This window comes from Rhipicephalus microplus, chromosome 4 (genome assembly GCF_043290135.1).
Source record: "Rhipicephalus microplus isolate Deutch F79 chromosome 4, USDA_Rmic, whole genome shotgun sequence".
Taxonomy (NCBI): Eukaryota; Metazoa; Arthropoda; class Arachnida; order Ixodida; family Ixodidae; genus Rhipicephalus; species Rhipicephalus microplus.
In genome coordinates this window covers 28,486,514-28,507,883 of record NC_134703.1, presented here as the reverse complement: position 1 = coordinate 28,507,883, position 21,370 = coordinate 28,486,514, and the positions used below count along the sequence as shown (strand labels likewise).

Below are 21,370 nucleotides of genomic sequence, written 5' to 3'. Positions count from 1 at the left end.
CAACGCATTGTTTAAATTTAAGTTGTGTTAGATAAATAAAAACCCGATAAGTGCTCCGCGAAATCATCGTGTCGACTTGTTATCGCTTGCCTGTGCGGAATCGCTCCCGCGCTTCTTCGCCTCGACGGTCTTCAGATGCGTCTAGCTTAAACAACCCCGAATTTTTGCTACAATAGGATACTAATCCGAATCTCTTGGGTGCCAGCACAATATTAGACCGCAGAGCCACGCCAGTGCATTCAAACTATGCTGCAAATTGCACTTAGTCAGGCTTGATGTCCTCACGGCAAGCTATCTTTGCCACGCCGCGGTGGTCTAGTGGCTAAGGTACTCGGCTGCTGACCCCGCAGGTCGCGGGATCAAATCCCGGCTGCAGTGGCTGCAACTCCGATGGAGGCGGAAATGTCGTAAACCCGTGTGCTCAGTTTTGGGTGCACGTTAAGGAACCCCAGGTGGTCAAACTTTCCGGAGCTCTCCACCACGGCGTCTCTCATAATCATATGGTGGTTTTGGGACGTTAAACCCCACATATAAATCAATCAAGGCTTGATGTCGGGAAAGGAACCACGTTAATATGAGTAATAAAGCGTTTTAGAACAGCGAAGGAACAACCTGGCGTCACAAAAATACGAACTGAACTGCGAGTGGGTCATCAAATGATCTACCCCCTTAGAAAACCTTCAGGCAAAATTCTTCATCGTCGTCAGCCACAACATCGACAAATTGCACAAGTTTCCTTGCAAGTGTGTAGCGGATAGCACGCTTCTCCAAAGAATGACAAAGGATGGCGTAGATGCCCGCCTCCTACACAAAAATTATTATTATTAATGCCGTAGTGGGTACCCTGAAAGTGTGCTTGTAGCAGTTACCCAAATATTCTTTAAAGAAAGCTATCAAAGGCCGCTCTTCCAGCTTTCGTAGTGACTGTGCTGTGCGTTCCATGCAGGCCTGGCGTTTTTTTTTTAGTTTGAACTATACATTTACTTTGTTGCACAATATTCCTAATACCAACGCGTGTATGCAAAGAAGTCATTAGGAGGTCGCGGTTTGTGAATTAGAGCAATACGCAGTAGAAAGGTAATTCGTTGTTGCTCGAGCCCACGCTACACAGCGCTATTCGAAAGATCGATGAGATCTGGACCCATGTTTTCGCAGAGAGCGCCCAAAAGCATAAGTTCGGCAAGTAATCTCGGCCGCGAAATCCCCCAGAACGAAAATAAAGAAGTGCAAAAAAAAAGAATACGGATGTTTGTGTACGAACGTGCCACGAGAGATAGAGGTACAGTGGGGCTTGCAGGTGAAGAGCCCGAACTGATAACCCGCGATACGTGGACTCCATCGCCGCCTGCGCTCGTAATAAACACTTCGACTGCGTAGCTTTATCCCGCTTACACGACACCAGAGGTCGGAAGAGTCAACAGCACGCCGAAATGTCATGTGTACACAATGGATTGAATCGCCGCGAATTCTCTCCTTTCCAAAGATATATAGGCCCCTCCATTCAGCAGAAATACTATGCCCAGTACACTTACAGCAATTTACGTGTGGGTGGCGTTATTAAACTGCTCCTCCCACCAACGCAGTGACTGTAGCTGACAGTGAACAAAAAATTAAGCAAGAGAAATTACCCTCGCCTCCACAAGTAGGCGCGAAAACTGAATGGCACTTATTCCCGGTTATTACCATTTTAGTTATACGTGTATTACAACAAGAATTTAATCTCGACACTTTAGAGTACATCCAGCCCCTACTAGTTCTACCGAACTGTTCTCTGCAGGATGCAATAATACGTGATTCTACCACGTCGCCATGGTGCGATCAGTATGGTGAAAATCAATTTGTGATAACAGATGGATATGTGGGGTTTAACGTCCCAAAACCACCATATGATTATGAGAGACACCGTAGTGGAGTGCTCCGGAAATTTCGACCACCTGGGGTTCTTTAACGTGCACCCAAATCTGAGCACACGGGCCTACAGCATTTCCGCCTCCATGGGAAATGCAGCCGCCGCCACCGGGATTCGATCCCGCGACCTGCGGGTCAGCAGCCGAGTACCTTAGCCACAAGACCACCGCGGCGGCGGCAATTAGTGATAAAGCTACGCTGGCATGTTTAAACCACAACGGCGCATAAGCAATCCGAAGCCCACTTCGACTCTGTCATCACTGGCGTCTTCTTATCCCGAATTCATTACGCTGGAATTCGGTACCAGAAAGCTTGGGGTATAGCCGCAATTTGAATGTACACATGCAGGCTCTCTGTCCAATCCTGGCGTCAGAGGTAATTAGCTTTTCAGCACCTATACGTCAGCGGGGAGGTCTGTTCCTCTTGATGTTACGTATACCTTCGCCCTCGCCCAATCGTTAATTCCACGCAACCACCACTTCCTAAAGTAGCCCTTTAGAAAATATTCACGCGTGCAATCAATCAATCAATCAATCAAATATACAGGTACTAAAGGACATACCACTACAAAAAACCTGACATCATCCGCGTTCCTTGCTGCAACTCACGCGAAGATTGCTACACGGATGGAACTGTCAGAAAGGAACAGCAGGGTAGTTAGTCACCGTAGCATGATAAGTGCGACGACACAAAAACAGCGCCTTAAGAGGAGCGGAATGCGGGCACTGCCTAGAAGTCCGAGTCAATCTTATCTTCTAGGACGGTCTGGTTGGCGCCTTGTCGGTATCGCCGCCGGCTACTCAAGAATGCGAGTTCGACATAGAGGCCGTTGACAGAGAATGCACTTCGGACGTGTCGAGGATCACGATTCCCGTTCGTTCGCCCTTCAGCATCTTTTCCTCCCCGCACTGACATGAAAGGTGCGCTGACACTGTTACAATAGGACGTCCAATAGGACCACGCGTAACAATATTTACGAGTGGAAACTGTGGCACTGTAATCGTCCAGCCACCATGGGAATGATGGCTTGTACATGGATTTTCCTAATATTATAGCGTTTGCGGCTTCGAACTCGCTTGTCGCCATGCTTACCATTGTGTTTGGTTTTTGCTTTACATAAAAGAAGTATATAGATGACTGCGAACTTCGAGAGCTGATTGGTGGAAATTGCTGAACGCTCGGGAACTTCGCCTTGCGACAGAGCGGCTGCAGGCGACACGGAGCCAAACGCGGCCGAAAGCGAAGCTTAGACAAATCCACGTACTGTCCATCACTCCCCCGCTGGCTGAAGCGTCATGCGTTGCCCCTCCCGTAAACACTAGCGCCGGATTTCTCTCTATATCATTAGGCAACGTTATGACTGTAACATCAGCAGCCGCAACAAAGATCACAGACTACTGTATAATGTTACGCAAATTATTAATGAGAAATCGTGCTTCTGGCATTCATTTTTTTATTATTTTTAAATAAGACACGATTATTAACGTTAAACTGGAGCGGTTCGTGCAGAAGAAACCTCATTAGTGACATCCCTGTTAGTGTACTGCATAAGTGACGCGCGTATATCTCGACCACCCAAGATAGCAGCGTATCAAGCAGAACAAACACTGACGCCTTTTCTGTCAACACGATTTTTGAGAGCTCATTATTATCAAGCTGAAGTGCTTGCGTCGTAGAATGACGATGACGTAACCTACACAGACTAAAGACCCTGCCAAAAGGTATACGCGTATAGTAAGACTATACAGCAGAAAAGTTCAGAATACGCAGCGCCGTGCGCTGAGGGAAGTGGCTCCGCTAAACGGGCCTAACCCCCGTATTCTAGAACGTCCCTTCACTCAACGCTTTTCTTCACCTTTACTTGAGAAAGCCGACGGAAGCACCGTCTCTGGACACGGCAAGTCACTATATATCAACGATAAACTGCTATAGATTCTTGAGTATAGCGCAGCGTCATTTTAAGCCGAGCAGCGACACAGTGCTCAGCTCTGTCAAGTGAAGGGTGAAAGTCGAGTCGAGGAGCGTTTGTGAATACGGGGGGTTAAACTCCTCAGTGTTTGTTGCGTGTCGAGGCCTTTGAATTAGTCTCACTCACGCAGAGACATTTGCGCCGTCTTACAGGCCGCTGCTCCCACGGTAACGACAGTGATCGCCTCTCGCAGACTCGACTGTCCCAACTGCCTCGCTGCTCAACCACTTTCACATATTGCGTTGGGTGCTCGCTCACAAGCGGGGCGAGCCACCGAGAGAGAGTACAGCCGCCGTATAGTCTAGAGAAAGACCGGCCGATTCTCATCGCAGGAAAAGCGGGGCCCCCTTTTCCGTCACCGTATAATTAGGTCGCGATTACGCCCGGCCCTTCTTGTAGGGCGGCCGATGCTGAAGGCCCTCTGGTGGGATTGAAATAAGCGGCTGCGTGTGTTCGTTCCGGGAAGGAAGCGACGCACGAGGAAGCGTTCGTCTCGCTCTAGATCTACAGGAAACGGTGTCTCGAAAGTTTGTGACTTTTCAATCTGAACGACGTCGCCCAGCAGACCTGTTATCTCAACCTCGTTGCAACTGTGCCGCGCGAATGCAGGAACCTACTGGGATGCCAACTACAAATCAAAATGGTGAGCTCGATGGACAGAACCGCATTGTCCACGCACATAGCGATGCGATGCGATGGCTTCCAGCGAAGAACACAACCCGTGCCGCAGCATTCCACCTCTGGGCGTATACAAAAAGCACGGACATCGTATACGTGGTATAATACTTGGTAATCTTACATCAGTATTCCCTTTTTCCACATGCTATATCACAATAGAATAAATTATCAGAAGAAGTAGTAAACGCTAATACAACTGAATCACTTGTTCAGCTTTTAAATGACATTTCGTTTGATATGTAAAGTTATGCTGAATAGCTTTGAGGCAGATGATTTTCGCGTTCTCTGTTTTTTTATGCATAGCGTTTATCTCATTAGTTGAATTATTGTTAATAAGCTTAAAAGTTGATCAGCTAGTACACTACACTGTCTCGCGAGAAGGTACCTGAATTCTAGAAACAGACTGATTCAGTTTGTTATTTCACACTCTGAGTGTTACTTTTGTTACGCACTGTGAGTTACACACTGTGAGTGTTATAGTTTGTTATTACACACTTAGAGGAGCACCGATGGGCGTATCATTATCCCTGATTGTTATCCATTATCCCTGATTGTTATCTGTTGAACCGATACAGAAACTTCGTATTTCTTTCATACGCGTCGACCTTATTTCCACGCAAATTAAGCAAGCTTAATTTCTCTCACAGTACCCGCTTGAGGTCATTTAGATAACTGTCCTAGTGTTTCTCATGTAAATGCCACGTCGGCAGTTACCCGTTTCATTTTTTTTTTTCGTTCTCGTGCCTACGCTACTCAGAAATTAATACCGGACAGCTCAGATATAACACCGGACACAGTGAGAAGAAAAAAAAATGACACACAGGAAAAGCGCTACTGTCAACTAAAACTTGTGATTTTTCTGTGTCAGTGTTTTCTTTTTCCTTCTGTTCTGCATCAAAGTCTTGCTACCCAATATTTATTTTAAAATATCAACCAACTAAGCTCAGAAACAAATTTAGTTGAACATCGCCACAATGTTGAGGGGGAAAAAAGATGTTTTTTTTTTTGTCGGGGCATAATTTGCGTTTTGAAAGCTTTCCCTAATTAAAGATCGAAGATGTGGCTCCAGTAAAACGAGCAATGAAAATGAAACAACCACACCACTTTGTCGTGCGGAACATTTTTTTTTCTTCTTTTAACACTCCCTGTCGGCGCTAGACTGATCTGCCCGGCCACAAAACACGAGGAAATAGCACGCTACCGTTTACGCTTGGGTGAGCACCATAAGCCTTCCGTCTTGTCAAAGCACTACGCGTAACTCGCTTCGGCCGCTAAATGAAGCGTCCTTCGCGAAGCTTCCGCAACACTGTACAACACTAATTTAGTGCGTCATCAAAAAAAGAGGGAGGGGGAGGGAGCAACGCGTTCAGGAAAACGGAGGCGCAATGTTCGAGGATGGTATAACATCCATGTGTTCCCGACACGTGGCAGCAATGTATGGTTTGAAGAAACAACATTCTGGTTCGTACCCAGTCTCAAACAAAACCGTGCAGTGCAGGAGAAGCAGCGCAGCCGCCGTAGTCAGCAGGCGAAGTCACGAAGACGAAGCGTGGGCCCCTTTAAAGGGACTAACCCCCGTATTCACAAACGCTCCTCGACTCGACTTCCACCCTTCACTTGACAGAGTTGAGCGCTGCGCCACCGCTCGGCTGAAAATGACACTGCGCTACTCGAGAATCGCAGCAAATTATCGCTGACATGCAGTGACTTGCCGTGCCTAGAGACGGCGCTTCCGTCGGCTTTTTAAAGTGAAGGTTAAGCGACGAGTGAAGGGACGTTCTATAATACGGGGGTAAAGAGAACGAACCATTTCTCACTTTCTAGAAAACACTACTCTTTCACAATACCAAAATTACCAAGCTTAATTCGAGAAGACGCTTGGTTAGCGCGAAAGCGCGCCAAACGAAAATGCAGGTGGCGACGCCACAATGAAATACCCTTCCAAAAGACATGACGTCATAGATTTTTATGGCACCTACGTAGGTCCTACGCATAGCTCTTAATCGGCAGAAATTAAGTATACATTGTCTTCTGATGACGCCATAAACTTTATATACCAAGCATGAGAAAGTTTCGTAAGAAAAGGACAGACAGACTTCCGATTGTCGCCGAAATAAGAAAAGTACGCTTTGAAAATTTCGACGTCATGCTCGCAGGTATAGGCGCGAAGTACAAAAATGAAACTATAACCTCAATTTTTTTTCTTCATCTAATAATAAACCTATGATAGTGAAATCAGCCACAACGGAGTTCTAAGAGTAAAATTTGTGAATCTAAGTTGATTGATTGTTTCACTTTAATGGTACTTTAAATACTGCTCGAAAAAACGGTCGTACAGCCGCAGGCGAACGACATTCTTGAGAGGTGAAAACGACGTTAATTCGGTCGCCAAGCAGCTAATGCTTCCGTCGGGCTTTCAAAACGGTGCACGGCTCTGTTGAGCCCTTTGTAAGAGTGCCGCAAAAAAAAAAAAAAAAAAAAAAAAACAGGCTGCCTTGGTTGGTCGACGCGCGAACACGGCGCGAGAAAATAGAGAGCTTTAGTACTGCGTACGCTGCGTACGTGGCGGCGTTGCGTACGTAAGGACGCCACGTTCTGCGTAGTGCGCATGCGCAGACCGCAACGCGCACGTATCGCGTTACGTACGCAGCCGCTACGTACGCACGCATGAGATGCGTGCGTGCGTACGTATCAGGTGATCGCGCCGCTCTCGAACAAGTTCGCGAAAGCGCGAGACTTCGTTTTGCAAAATGGCGGCATCGAAGGCAAGCACCGACCGGCTCTGTGGCTTAAAATATGGCCGTAATCTGGCTATAACACTTGAATTGGCTCACATTGGCTGTCAACAACACGTGCTTCTATTTTGATCTACCAGATGGCGCAACCCACTTCACGCTCGTTACGTACGCGGCTAGTACGGCGTACTAAAAGCCGATTAGTGGCAAACGACGCCACGAAACGCAAGGCGCTTGCGTGATGCGTACGTAGCACCATTCCGCAGTGATAAAACTCTCTAATTAGCTGTCAAGTACAAAAAAAACACCTCTCGATGCCCTCGAAAAAATATAGACGAGAAGTAGCGCTTACTCCTGAACGTGTATTCAGGGTTAAGAGAACGTGAATGAGCAAGTGTACTGCAGCGCGTCTTCTTTTATCCTTGGGCTCATTAGCGATCAATCCCTCAAAAAAACAAAGGTGTGATATGCGAACAAGTCCACATCGCTATACCGTCAGGCAATTGAAAATGTAGGTGGTATTACACGCGCGGCTTTGTTCGCGCGAAGACTCTCAAATTGGTGGTAGGATCTGGGCGTTCATATACGGAGGACGCGCCAAAACAAGCGCGTATCTGAAACAAGTTATCATTATATATTCTTATAGAATATAGGCGCTATTTTTAAGGGGGTGGGGGAGGAGGAAGGGGAGAGTAAGCGGCATAGTGGTGCCTCTGCAGTGCGAGCACGCAGCAGTTGCAATGAAGGTCAGTATTGAAAAAATTGTTACAACTGTGCAAATCTCTCTCTCTCTTTCTCTCTCTCTCTATGCCTTTTTTTTTACTTTTCCTTGCGTTGCTAAGCACTGAATAACGCATATATGTAGGTATGTAGGTCACCAGCGCGTGCGTTAACCTGTCTATGTCAGACGTGGAATTGCATAAACTTCAGAAAAGATTAAGCTTTATGCTGGTTACCCCGAATATATCCTATAATAATAATAATAATAATAATAATAATAATAATAATAATAATAATAATAATAATAATAATAATTGATTGATATCTGGGGTTTAACGTCCCAAAACCACCATATGATTATGAGAGACGCCGTAGTGGAGGGCTCCGGAAATTTCGACCACCTGGGGTTCTTTAACGTGCACCCAAATCTGAGCACACGGGCCTACAACATTTCCGCCTCCATCGGAATTGCAGCCGCCGCAGCCGGGATTCGATCCCGCGACCTGCGGGTCTGCAGCCGAGTACCTTAGTCACTACACCACCGCGGCGGGGCAATAATAATAATAATAATAATAATAATAATAATAATAATAATAATAATAATAATAATAATAATAATAATAATAATAATAATAATAATAATAATAGAAAGAAAACGTAATAGAACTCATTTTCAAAATGTGAGTTCTACAACGCATTCAACAAGTACGCACGAGTCGTCTTGTTGCTACAGCATAAGTATCGCGACCAAGCAGCGTAAAAACCGCACCTCCCCCCCCCCCCCCGCCCCGCGTTCCAGCCATTGCGGACGGGCTCTGGGCGATAAGATTTATACGTAAAATATTCATGGCCTGTGCTTGTACATACGCAAACTTTTCTGCAGCTGGTTGAGTGCATGCGTCCGCAGATTGCCGGGAACGATATAGCTATGTGGAAGATTGCCCGTTTTAGGTACACCTCGGGTTTCGCAACTTGCACGACAAAAAAACCCCAGGAAAGAGCGTCCCGCTCTTGGGAGTGAAAGTGCAGAGAAAGACGAGACGAGCCTGGCATTGAGCGCCACAGCGCCGGTAGAAAAAGAATAAACTAACAGAAAAGCAAACGCCTTGGCAAGTGACCAGACTTCTTAATATTTATCCCCGAGGAAGACCGGCGTAACGCAGACGTGAGGAAAAAAGAGCCGGCTGCAGCGTTGGCAGGGATTTGGAGACGACCAGCGGCGAAGCACGTATACCACGTAGTCGTTTGGAATTTGAGTTACTGCAAACTCTGGCTGAACGTCAATGTACAAATTCGAAAACCGCTGTATTCAGGGGCAACACATTCTTTTTTTTTAATGCCACCCTATACTCCTGAATCGGTTCTTACATCAATGCGCTACTCGTTTCATGTCCAAGGTCGTTTTACGTCTGTTTCTTATAACTGGTCATGATTTATTTATTTGTTTGCTTGTTTATTTTACACCACGACTGCCACAACTGAGTCGTCTCGTATGTATTGCCTACAAATGACATGCCAATTAGGTTTGAGACTCTCTTCCTTAAATACGTTCAATTTTGTAACCGCTAAACTATAATAAAATATGGATTTGAGCATGAGAATTCATGCGGCATGAATTCACGCGCCGCCCGTCGGCTAAAGAATTTAAAACCATTCTGCAAATCTTGTAGAATACGTTAAATCGAAGAGAGTGAGCAAGACAACGGAACCTCGCTGATTCTAATCAATCCATCAATCACTGTTGACTTTTATTACAGAGGAAACTGGAGCTGGGGAAAGAAAAGCAGTATGTATAAGCGATTGATAGACTATAGTGTCAAAAACCCTATGGCCAAAAACAGTCATAAGGGTGTTGGCAATACTTAAGTAATGCATTAAACACTTACCTGGAATCTATCTATCTATCTATCTATCTATCTATCCATCTGTCTGTCGGTCTGTCTATCTATCTATACATCTATCCATGTATCTATCTATCTATCTATCTATCTGTCTATCTATCTATCTATCTGTCTGTCTGTCTGTCTGTCTATCTATCTATACATCTATCCATGTATCTATCTATCTATCTATCTATCTATCTATCTATCTATCTATCTATCTATCTATCTATCTGTCGGTCTGTCTATCTATCTATACATCTATCCATGTATCTATCTATCTATCTATCTATCTATCTATCTATCTATCTATCTATCTATCTATCTATCTATCTATCTATCTATCTATCTATCTATCTATCTGTCTGTCTGTCTGTCTGTCTGTCTGCATCTGTGCGCCTCCATGCGTGATTTATTTATTTATTTATTTATTTATTTATTTATTTATTTATTTATTGAACTCTTGTGCAACGTAGCTCGCAAATTTGTACTCACAGTATGACATATTTGCCTCCCTACTGGGCATCATGCATACCAAGGTCGCCGAAAAAGCGGCAAATAGAGGTCGCCCGCATATATAGGCTAATTTCGCGAGCCTTCCATTCTTCGTATTTTTTTTATTTTTTTTGCGGTGGCTCGCGCAGCAACGAAATAGGGACCGTGCGAGTTGTAAAACGACCACAAGCTGCAAGGAATGGGCTTTCCCTCCACGTCGTCCGCTTGTATGAATATTCAAGACGAAGCCCCGAGTGGAGATGGAAATGGTGCCGCAATTTGGTACGTGTGCGTGCGAAGTGCAGTCCTTGAAGAAGCGCAAACGGGGAAGCTGAAATGGGGAAGCTCGTGCTCGAGACAAGCGCGCCAGCTCCTTACACTTTTTTTATTATTTTGAAATTAAGCTTCAAGATCAGCAGAGTTGGCAGCGGCTGCAGGCTAGCTCTCGGTGTGTAGTAAACGAAAACTGGAACTTTGATGGTAGACAAACGCAGACGGGGGAGTCTTCGATCAGTTGTCAGGAATTCGTAAATAATTTTTGCCACCGCAGGACAACAAAGCATGCAGCTTATTTCGCGTTTGATCATCAACAGCACTTTTTTTTATTGATATCATCATCAGCAGCAGCAGCAGCAGCCTGACTACGTCCACTACAGGACAAAGGCATCTCCCATGTTTATTGTTTATTCACAACAACAATGTTGCGAGGATGACCAGACAAAAAAGCTGCATTGAGCAGCTTGAGGGGAACCTGTTCCACCAGTTAACCCGGTTTTCTGCTTGCTGCTGCCAATTTATACCCGCAAACTTCTTAATCTCATCTGCCAGCCTAACCTTCTGTCTCCCCCTAACCCGCTTGCCTTCTCTGAGAATCCAGTTAGTTACCCTTAACGACCAGCGGTTATCTTGTCTACGCGCTGCATGCCCGGCCCATGTCCATTCCTTCTTCTTGATTTCAGCTATGATATCCTTAACCCCCGTTTGTTCCCTAATCCACTCTGCTCTCGTGTTGTCTCTTAAGGTTATACCTACCATTTTTCTTTCCATTGCTCGCTGCGTCGTCCTCAATTTAAGCTTCTGCTCCGTAGCTAAGTACCGGCAAGATACAGCTGTTATATACCTTCCTCTTGAGGGATAGTGGCAATCTACCTGTCATAATTTGAGAGTGCTTGCCAAATGTGCTCATCCCCATTCTTATTCTTCTAGTTACTTCAATCTCGTGGTTCGGCTCCGCGGTTATTACCTTGTTCATTGATATAAATGAATACAAAAGAAAGAGGTCCAGCTATAACTACAGACTAACGACGAATTTATCAACTTGTATCGTAATAACTGCGATTTATTTATTTGTTTGTTTGTTTATTTATTTATTTATTAAAGAGAAGAACTGATGATGATGAGTAGGAAGGTCGCGATGAAGCAAAACCTTGAAATTGTTTTACAGCTGTATTGGTGAGAAGATACACGTGAACACGGGCAGGCAGATCGCCCGCGAAACCAGTAGAACCAGCGAGTATAGAGAGGCCGTACACGGCCTTGTCTCATCTTCTGCTACCGAAATCGCAACGGCGGACGCACTTGGCGAAGACGCGAGCGTGGCGACTATGCGAGACGATCGCAGCTGAACACGGAAAACAAGACACGCTCATTTCACGTGACGTAATTAGCAACGTACACGTCGCGCATACCCGTGTTTCAGAAACAAGGAGGAGGAGGAGGAATAAGAGGTTAGCCAGTTGTCAGACCGGCTGGCTACCCTGTACTGGGGAAGGGGGGGGGGGTAAAGGATGAGAGAAAAGAGACGTTGTAGAAAAAAAGAGAGAGAAGGTCATCAGATGATCCACGACGCTGTTTACAGTCTGTCTCTAAGACTTTCAGAAACAACCATTTAAAGACACTTTGCGGTAGCTCATTAAACGACAGCAAGAGCTTTTTTTTTTCGGTCACAACGACGCACAGGGCAGTATTGCTGTGAAATTTATTGAAACATTAAAAAGATATGCGCAGCGTAAAAAGAAAAGATTCGAAGCTGACAACTCTACAGAAGTATAAAACGAAGCGCATTTTTTTTTTCAATTTGTGTCAGTGACTGAAATTTCGAGCATGCACCGTCAATAGGTGGCCTAACGACTTTCTAAAGCCATCACCGCCGCTACGGTCATTTTCCTCAAACAACTTACTCCAAGTTTAATCGAAAAAAAAATAACACCACACAATGTATAACATAAGCGTGCGTTCACTACGGAATATTTCGCATAATGGAATAATCGGCGCCACGCACGCAAACAACCAACTCAAAAGTGCCTAAACAGCGACCTCCCTCGAGTAGGAAAAAAATGATGACTGCCGGTTGGGCGTGTTGGTATAAGTTCATGACGAAACAACCGCTTAAAAAATACACACACTCAAAGAGAACACAGACAAACACTCGTTTGTATACTCTCCGAGTGTGTGTATTTTTTAGCGCTTGTTTCATCATGAGGGGGAAAAACATCCGAAAGTCCGAAAAGCGAATTATTAATTCTGAGCAATTCCAGTACGAATGTTAATTGAGACTTCACTGAAGGTCACTACGGCGATCTAACTAACAATGCCCGCAGGCTTCAATAATGATACTGCAACAAACAAACATCAAATACGCATTAAGCACGGTGTAAAATACAAACAAGTATTTGTATCTCACACCGTGGCATAAAATTAGTTCGAAAGGATTATGATTCGCTTCAATAATCACAGAGCCCATGCGAAATCAGCCCAAAGTCTACCTCTATCAAAACATCTCAATCTTCCCGACCATGCATTCGACAAACTACCAGTAACGCTCTTAGAGACGGGATTTAAATCAAATCGAGAACGTGAACAACGAGAGTCATACCTTATCCACCGATTTAACACCCTCGATAGAGGAATAAATGAGAATCCTGGTACACTTGCAGCAATTAAAGCATTAAAAAAAATAACGGCAACAATGAAAATAGTAACTGAGCTCACGGCACTGCAGCTGCGAAGGGCACTGGACAACCCAAAACAATTCCAAGTGTAACTACTCTTCCTAAGTGCAGCTGTCGTCTGTTTTCTGTTTTATTTTACTACCCAATCAATTGTGCCATGCATGACATGCCCAACCGCAACCATGTGCACAGCCGGGAGGCCCCCACTACACGCGTAATCCAGAAGCGGGCAAGGAATTCGCATTCCACCCGCTTGCACAGCCTACCGCAATACGGGTCACCCCTCTTTTTACGACGAAATGTTGACAGGGCGCGGAGTAGTTAAAGGCTTAGAACTTCCTAAGATGCCCGCTTACCAGCCTCTGCCACAATACGCGGCACCCCTCCTTCTACGACGAATTGTTTACGGGACCCCGAGTAGTTAAAGGCTTGGGACTTCCTGAAAAGCTCTTTTTTTGCCCCACACCGAACCGCCAGTGCCAGGAGGGGCCGTCTGATCGGGAGGAATGCGTTAGTGAACGGAAACATACACAGACCGCTGACATCAGAAAGGTGAAGGGGAGAGGGGGGAGAGAGATGAAGGGGGAGGTGGAGGGAAGAGTGGAAGGGGGGCACCCGAGAGGCGTCCACCGTATATTATTTTTCTCTTCCTCTCTTTTCTTTCCTTTTTCTTTTTTTTTCCTTTTTTTCTTTTCTGTCTTTTTTTTCCCTTTTTCCTTGCCCTCCGATTTGAGATTGTATAAAGCTGAGCACCAACAAACTGTATCTTTAATCCTGATGAAGGCCAGACTCTAGGCCGAAACGTCGAAATAAACCACGTTGTGACCGCTCACGGAGGATCTACTGGACTATATATATATATATATATATATATATATATATATATATATATATATATATATATATATATATATATATATATATATATATATATATATATATATAAAATCAGTGGAGGGCGCTATCCCGAAGTATCACGTCGCACTGTGCAGTGCAATGGCCTTCTTCTACGCATTTTATTCACTGCAATACGTAGAATCGGTATAGTCTATTTTCGTATTCAAAAGCTACCGTGAAGAGAAACAAACAGTGTATTTACCTGTCAGCTCATTCTCCAATCTCTGTACAAATGCAAATCAGGGTATTAAATATGAGGTCTAATGACCCGAGTTCTGGAATACATGTGACACATCGAAAACGCAACATCACGCTTGAAATTGGACGGCAACAATCAGCTACAGACACACACTCTCCGTGAATACTGTTTCATGTGGACGCCTTCATGCTCATGCGTCCGGCGAAGAAGGACGACCCTTTTAAGGACATGCCGGCGCAGAAACCACCGCGGCAGCGTACGACGAGTTTTCTTTCTTTTCAAGGTTGGCGGAAAAAAAGAGAAGACGCAACCGGGCACGTCAACAAGAGAACCGGCGAGAAATACACCTCGCCGCTTTCCTCGTCCGTTATTCTTTCCTTCCTCTCGGTAGAAAAAAAAAATTGCGTCGCTCTCCGCCTATCTCCTTCTCTCCGATTCCTCTTTTTTTTTTTCTTTACGTTCCAACACTACGCCGTGCGCAACGGCCGATTCAGTAGAATACGACAGCTGGAAGACCCCGAAGACGCCAGGGCTACGCGCAGTCAGGTTTATCATTGTCTGTGTATTTCTCGCTCGCTTTCTTCGCCGCTTTTGGGGCATCGTGAGTGCGCCGGGAACACTTGACCCCCAAGGGGTTTCCAACACGTCCTTGAAAGCAGCTCTCGGTCATTACTTTTTTTTTTACTTGTTTCACGTTTCCAATGGTGGCACACGTGTCTGACACCTACGACGAGTCTGCCTAGCGTGGGCGGAAACGGGCGACGACGACGATGAGTCACGAAAACGCAGAGTAAAAAAAGAAGAGGGTGCATGATAAGATCATAGAGTTTCTCAAAGTTAACTAGAGGGCACTCTGGCGCTGCGATCGTTGGGAATAATGGGTAGTACACACATTTGCCTAGTCTTCGTACTTGCGGGCGGCGAATCGTACCTGCGGCTCCGTTTATTGCTGTGTTTCGGTTTTGTTTTGAAAGAAAGGTTGAACCCTCTTGAACTTCGTGAGCCAATTTGGAAAGTAAGTCTAAAAAAAATAAAATGGTGAAGCGCAACCGCTGAACATTTGCTAATACTTGTTTTGTAAGAAAACAGCTCCAAGCCACACGAACACACACGGAGCCAAAAGCAGGCCAGAAGTACTAATATTAGACAAATGTGTGTACTACCCATCATTCCCATGCTCGCTGAAGCGCCGTGCGTTGTAGCTCCCATAGACACTAGCGCCAGAGTTCCCTCTAGTAAGTATTGTGGGAAACTCTATGGATAAGCTTACTAAAGTCTCGCACTGGAGGTGGCGCGCCATTTGAGCTGCAACACTGTGTACGCGGAGCAGAAGTGTGATACCAACCGGCGATCATAGGGGTCGCTGATCCCCCTGGTAGTCCCACTGAGGGGCGAGCGGGGACACCCCTTGCAAGTGTCCACACGTGAGTTTTATCTATCAGACATGAAGTTTGAATTGCTTGATGTTGCGTATACTCTCCTTAAAAATTAGCCCGGAAATCTGAAGTGCATCCAATGAGTTGAAACGAAGTATAAAAAAAGAGTGAAAGCTCCTTTTCGTTTGAAATGGCGCCGACGTGCCGTAAATGAATATTACGCTATGTTATGATGGGCTTTGAAGCGCGGAGTAATTAAGGAATCCCCGATCATCTGCTATAGTTTATGTAGACTAGCGGCCGGCAACCTTTTGAGCCAAATTACATGAAGCTGACAAGGCCGTAGGCCACGCGGTAAGTCATGGAAGGGGGGAGGGGGGCTACAGGCTAATAAATAAATTCGGCGAATAGACTAAGGCGCAAGACTGCCTAAGTTTTGGCTATACTATGGGTAAATTTCAGCTAGGTCTGAAGATGGGGCACAGTGCCAAATGAAAGCAGTGTTTCTTTGAAAGTGCATGTCTAACCCCACTTGACATCCAAAGCGTCATTTTCACCTTATGATGGGAAGTGACAATGGGGAAGGAGTAGGTTCTGAAATCGGGCCGGGGGCCGCATAATGCTGTCGAGGGGGCCACATACGGCCCGTGGAAAACAGGTTGGCGAGCCCTGGTGTGAACGATTTGCTGGAAGCCGATGACAATGAAATATCAATGCGATTGCTCGAACATGACTGTTACTTATAATAAAAAATAGCTAGTGAACGTAAACACGGTTTACAAAAGAAGATTGTAGGGATGTATCCTGGCAGGCTAGCAGTTATACGCCATGCGCGCTAGAGCTAGAAGTCAAGAGCTGCACGTTTACGAGTTGTAAAAAAAAAATCCACGCAGCTTCACTTGATTATTTAGCCTGAATTACTTAAGCTATAAAAGTGCTAGAACCTATAGCTACAGGTTGCACTTAGAAACTATAGCTTTGACAACTAGTGCATGCTCAGGTCTATCTATGCCCGACTTTCTTCTTTGAAAACGCGATTTCAACTTTCATGTAAGCAAAATTAATCGTATATTTATGAAAAATAAGTGGTCGCCATGGCATAAATATGCCCCCCCTCCCCCTGCTTTCGAGATTTTCTGATTTCACGTGAGCCACATTGCATATGCAGGCGGGGTGGAGGAGGAAGGGTTTTAATTATATAAGGGGGTGGGTGGGGGGCGCAATGCTGCTCTATAGCATAAGTCATTCGAACCAATCACGTTACGCTGTAAAACGCACGGTTATGCATGTATGGAAAACAGTTTATTTTGTTGTAACTCCCACGGGTTACTTTGTTGTTCGCTAAGCCTGGTGGACATTATGTTGCAACAATCCGTGCACCAGCAGCCACAATGGCGACAAACTAATGTCCCGCATGTGCGTGTGCCGTCATTTTGTATTTTACACTTCAAGTATTGTTCACTGCTTCGGCCAAGTTCGGTGTGACAGAACATACTACATCGTGTTCAAACATCCTGCATCGCGAAATGTCAAAGTGCTGTGACCATCGCTCATTATTCCAGAAGCTCTCAAACAGTCGATACAGCTTCTACTCCCGTCTCCGAGTGAGACAGCAAGTTGATGTTGAAGCCCTGAACGCCCGATTGCGCTGTTGCCGTCCGCCAAACAACTGGCTTAGTTAAGCTACCATATCACATTGGGAGACTGGCGAATGTTGGTTAGTGATAGCTTTCACTATCTTCAGTAGCTCTAGATGTTATAGAGGATTGTTTGTTGAAATTTGTTTCTTCGTCCAGATATGATGCGAGCTGCGGTAACTGCGAGGTTTCAGCGACCTATCAGAGGTCATCGAGATCTAAATTTCCGAACATGGGGTCACTATTATCAAGTCATTGTGCATACAACCCTCAGCCTTCCGAGTCACACCAGGAAGTCAGTTTCAAGCCGGCTTCAGATCTCGGACTATCACTAGCTCTCCGAAAGGTCACACGTCGACTCATTTGATAAAACGGCAAGCTCTAGTTGAAGCGCTGAAGTCGGTGGATAAACAGACAAACACAGATACAATTCTGCAAACTTCCTCGGCGACTAGGCGAGAGAATCCCTATCAGCGATCAGTGAAATAAATAAACGTAAGATAACTCATTTCACTACGCCGGTTGGCATTACTTGCATGTTTCGTCAATGCCGTTTTTTTTTCTCTCTCTCTGTAACCAAGTTCATCACCAGTTAACACGTTGTTGAGCGCTGAGTTGCTGTCGTTACGAAGTAACGAATGTTTCGTGTCCCTGTGCAATCAGCTTGCCCCAAAAAAGGTCTGCTAAAAAAAACTGGTTACGGATTCGTCCTACAGTGCACATTTAAAAAAAAAATGGGCTGAAAAATTAAGTACAGTAGATTAGCGAAATCTTTCAAGGATGCCAGTGCTAAAAAGAGCCTGAAATCTCTGTTCTACTAGAGCCAAAGAAGTAAGAAAAATGTCAGTGGGATTCAAGCAAGTATGGCTGTTACGCGAAATTCAGTAAATTCGGCGCACGTTCTCGCAAAGCATCCTTTCCTATCATTTCGTATTCGACACGCGCCTGCACAGCGATTGTGGAAGAAAAATAAAATGGGAGTAACTCAAATGGAGAACGAACGAAAGCAAGCTTCGAAATACGGAACGAGATGAAAAGGATTCTGGCAACGTGCCGCGATCAATAGCAGCCACACAACAAGTCATGCGTGCTGCCAACTGCAGCGGGAAGGACCAATCAGGCTCGAAAGCAGACGACGCCGCTCACATGCGCGCCGGCTTGGACAGCTGTTTTCATCCGGCCACGCCACCGATATTTCGTTTTGGTATTTTTACGCTCATGGAAAGGGCGAAGCCGTTGTGACGTACTGGGTTTCAGAGAAATTCCTGCGCTGCACTTGTAGGGATGCAGGGGCATCTTTTTTTCTTTCTTTTTCTGATAGCGTATACTATTTATATACTATATGCTTGCGCTAAACTGTTCGATACGACTACGCGTTCCCGAGAGGAGGGACGTACACAAACAACCAGCTGTCATCGCTGGTTAATTCTATTGCTGACGACTTCTCTCTCAGTTTTTACTACGGCAGAACAGTGTGGTATTTGTTAAGTAAAAAAATCTCACGTATATTTGAGTCTTATGTGTCTTCTAGAGACAGGAATGCAGTATGGTAATCTACGCGTGTGAGTGCTGCTGTTTTACTGCTGCTGCAGGGAGGACAATAAATGGCTGTCGTTCGTCATAACGGAGGACTTGCTCCCGTTCCTTGCCAAGAACTCTCAACCATCGCTGCCCCGTAAAAGGAACCATCGGCGAATATTGAATTTCATAAACAGTCACCGTCAGGAGAGATCTACGCTACTCTACATACAGTCAATGTTGTCACTGTAAACAGCGCATACTTATTTCAGCAATATATCCGTGAAATGCTAAGGTAGGCGTTGCAGAAGACGTCAATCTGCCTGCATGGAAGTCGCCTACAAGTGCAGTCCCCGTTGTCTCTACTCGCGAAATGCTCCGCAGAGGTGCAGGAACATTCATTCACTCACCTTAGGCGGCGACTTAGCCAGCTTCTCGTTGAGCGCCTGAATCCATGGCTTAGACAGGAACTCGTGCTGTTTTCGCGCTAGCACCCACGACAGGACCCGGTTGGTCCAAAGCACGGCGTCAGGGTCAGAACCCGAGGCCGAAACGGCAAATGGCACAGGTTCCTTGGCGTTCGCCCACCGGCCAGCCGCGGCCGCGTGCTGTTCATGGGCGCTCCCGGCGGAGACGGTCTCCTCGACGGGCTCCTGGCCGTCGACCTTCTTGGCCGAAGCGGCGACCCGCTGGCGACCGAATCGGTTCGCCAGGAGCGTGCCCACCACGTAGACGAAAAGGGCGAACAGCGCCCATCCGAGCAGCATCACGTTCAGGTAGTCCACGGTCTCGAACGACTCGTCGGTGTAGAAGACGAGGGCCAGCCGCTCCACGATGTCGTCCCAGCTCACGTTGAGCCAGTGCGTCGTCGGCTGCCTGTTGCCGCTTCTGGAGGAAGATCTCCCCGCCATGGTTCTTGAGAAGGGTCACGACGCCGCGGGGAGAGAGTGACGTAGGGGAGAACAGCGTGCCCGCTCGCAAATCGGCGAAGACCAAGGCGCGTGCTGCTGCAAGCGCGCGCGCTATCCGTGATCAAAACGGCCCGCGACGAATCGTCCGCAGCGGCAGGCGACGGCTCCCAGCCCAACCCCTCTCCTCGCCGTCGCCTCTCTTTGCGGCCCTCGCGGTGTAGCTGCTGCTGCTACTTCGGCGCTTCTCGTTGCGGCTCGATCGCTCGCTCGCACACGCGCGCACCGCCGTGCTGCTGCACTCGTCGGCGCCCGGCGACTCATTCACTTTTGCCGGCGCCCGCCAGGCAGCGCTCAATGCGCTTCGGCTTTGGCTTCAGCTCGTTTCGTAGAGGGAAAGCGCCGTACGAAACAACTACAAGACCGAAACCACTGAGAAGGAGAAAACAGTAGTTTCGAGCTGGATTTAAGAATATTCGAGAGTTCGAGCATGAGTCTGTGCGTTTGTACAGATCATAATAACCTAGGATTAAAGTTTGTCGTCGCCGGAAGGCCGGTGGCCAGGTCATTGCTCAGGCTTATCTACTAACGGACGGTAGATTTGCTGAAAGAGCAACATTTGTCCGAATAGGCTAATTAGCGAAAGCGATCGTTCACTTTGTATGTCACAAACGCGCGAATTACAAAAAGAAATGAGCGTTGGTCTTAAAGCTCCTGAAACTTCATAAGGCCTTGTTCTGCCATCTCGCGGCCAAGAGTGAAAGTGTCAGCGGTGTTGATCGGAAAAAAATTCATTGTATGCCTTGTTAGAAAACAGAGCGCGCTGTATAGCGGCCTAGGTTCTATTGCTTCGCGGGTATTTTGTAAGTTATCTGCATAGTAGGCTCCTAAAGAACAGATCTAGTTGTAGGATTGAAAACCAGGTATACTGGCTGGGGGCCGGACCTCTCATCCAAATTTTTTATTCACGTAGAAACCGGGCTGGGATAGCCCCGGGTATATGGTTAAATTTACATTGTTAATTACTATTTGTTGTTCGCAGAAGCTGGCTGAAATTGTTTCTTAAATCACACTGAAGTGCACCCAATAGGGACGGGTAAACGGGGGCCCGCCTATAGCTGATTGAAAGGAAGGATCACTGTTGAGAAAACAGGTCACTGACCAATGTTTGGATCCCGAAACGTCATTCTTTTGTTTTAGCATAGGTCAGTGGCCTGTTTTTTTTTTTTTTTAAGAACGACTTTACCTGACCAGACAGAGTTCCGTCGAACTCCCGACTAAAGGAAAGATTAACGTGCAAAATTCAATTGATCAAAGTTTCAGCTAGATGCCCATCCTTCGTAAGAATAAACACAGTAACTAAAATACTAAGATTCACTCAACGGCTTGGCCCTGTCACGCAGCACGCCAGAATCAGCAGCAGTGGCGTCAAGCCTGTAAAATCTCGAGGGGGGAGCTATATCATGTCTCCATGGTGACCATATTGTTTTTAATAAATG

General features: G+C 46.1%; 1 protein-coding gene across 5 annotated transcripts in view; it reads right to left on the bottom strand.

The window, feature by feature from the left end:
• Positions 1–20,068, bottom strand: part of LOC119171797 (uncharacterized) — a 179,350-nt gene extending 159,282 nt beyond the window's left edge. For all 5 annotated transcript variants that reach the window (XM_075892399.1, XM_037422638.2, XM_037422639.2 and 2 more), the window contains exon 1: positions 19,374–20,068. In XM_075892399.1, the coding sequence (XP_075748514.1) occupies positions 19,374–19,874 (501 nt within the window). In that variant the 5' untranslated portion in view covers positions 19,875–20,068. The remainder of the gene's footprint in view (positions 1–19,373) is intronic.
• Positions 20,069–21,370: the final 1,302 nt, after the last annotated feature.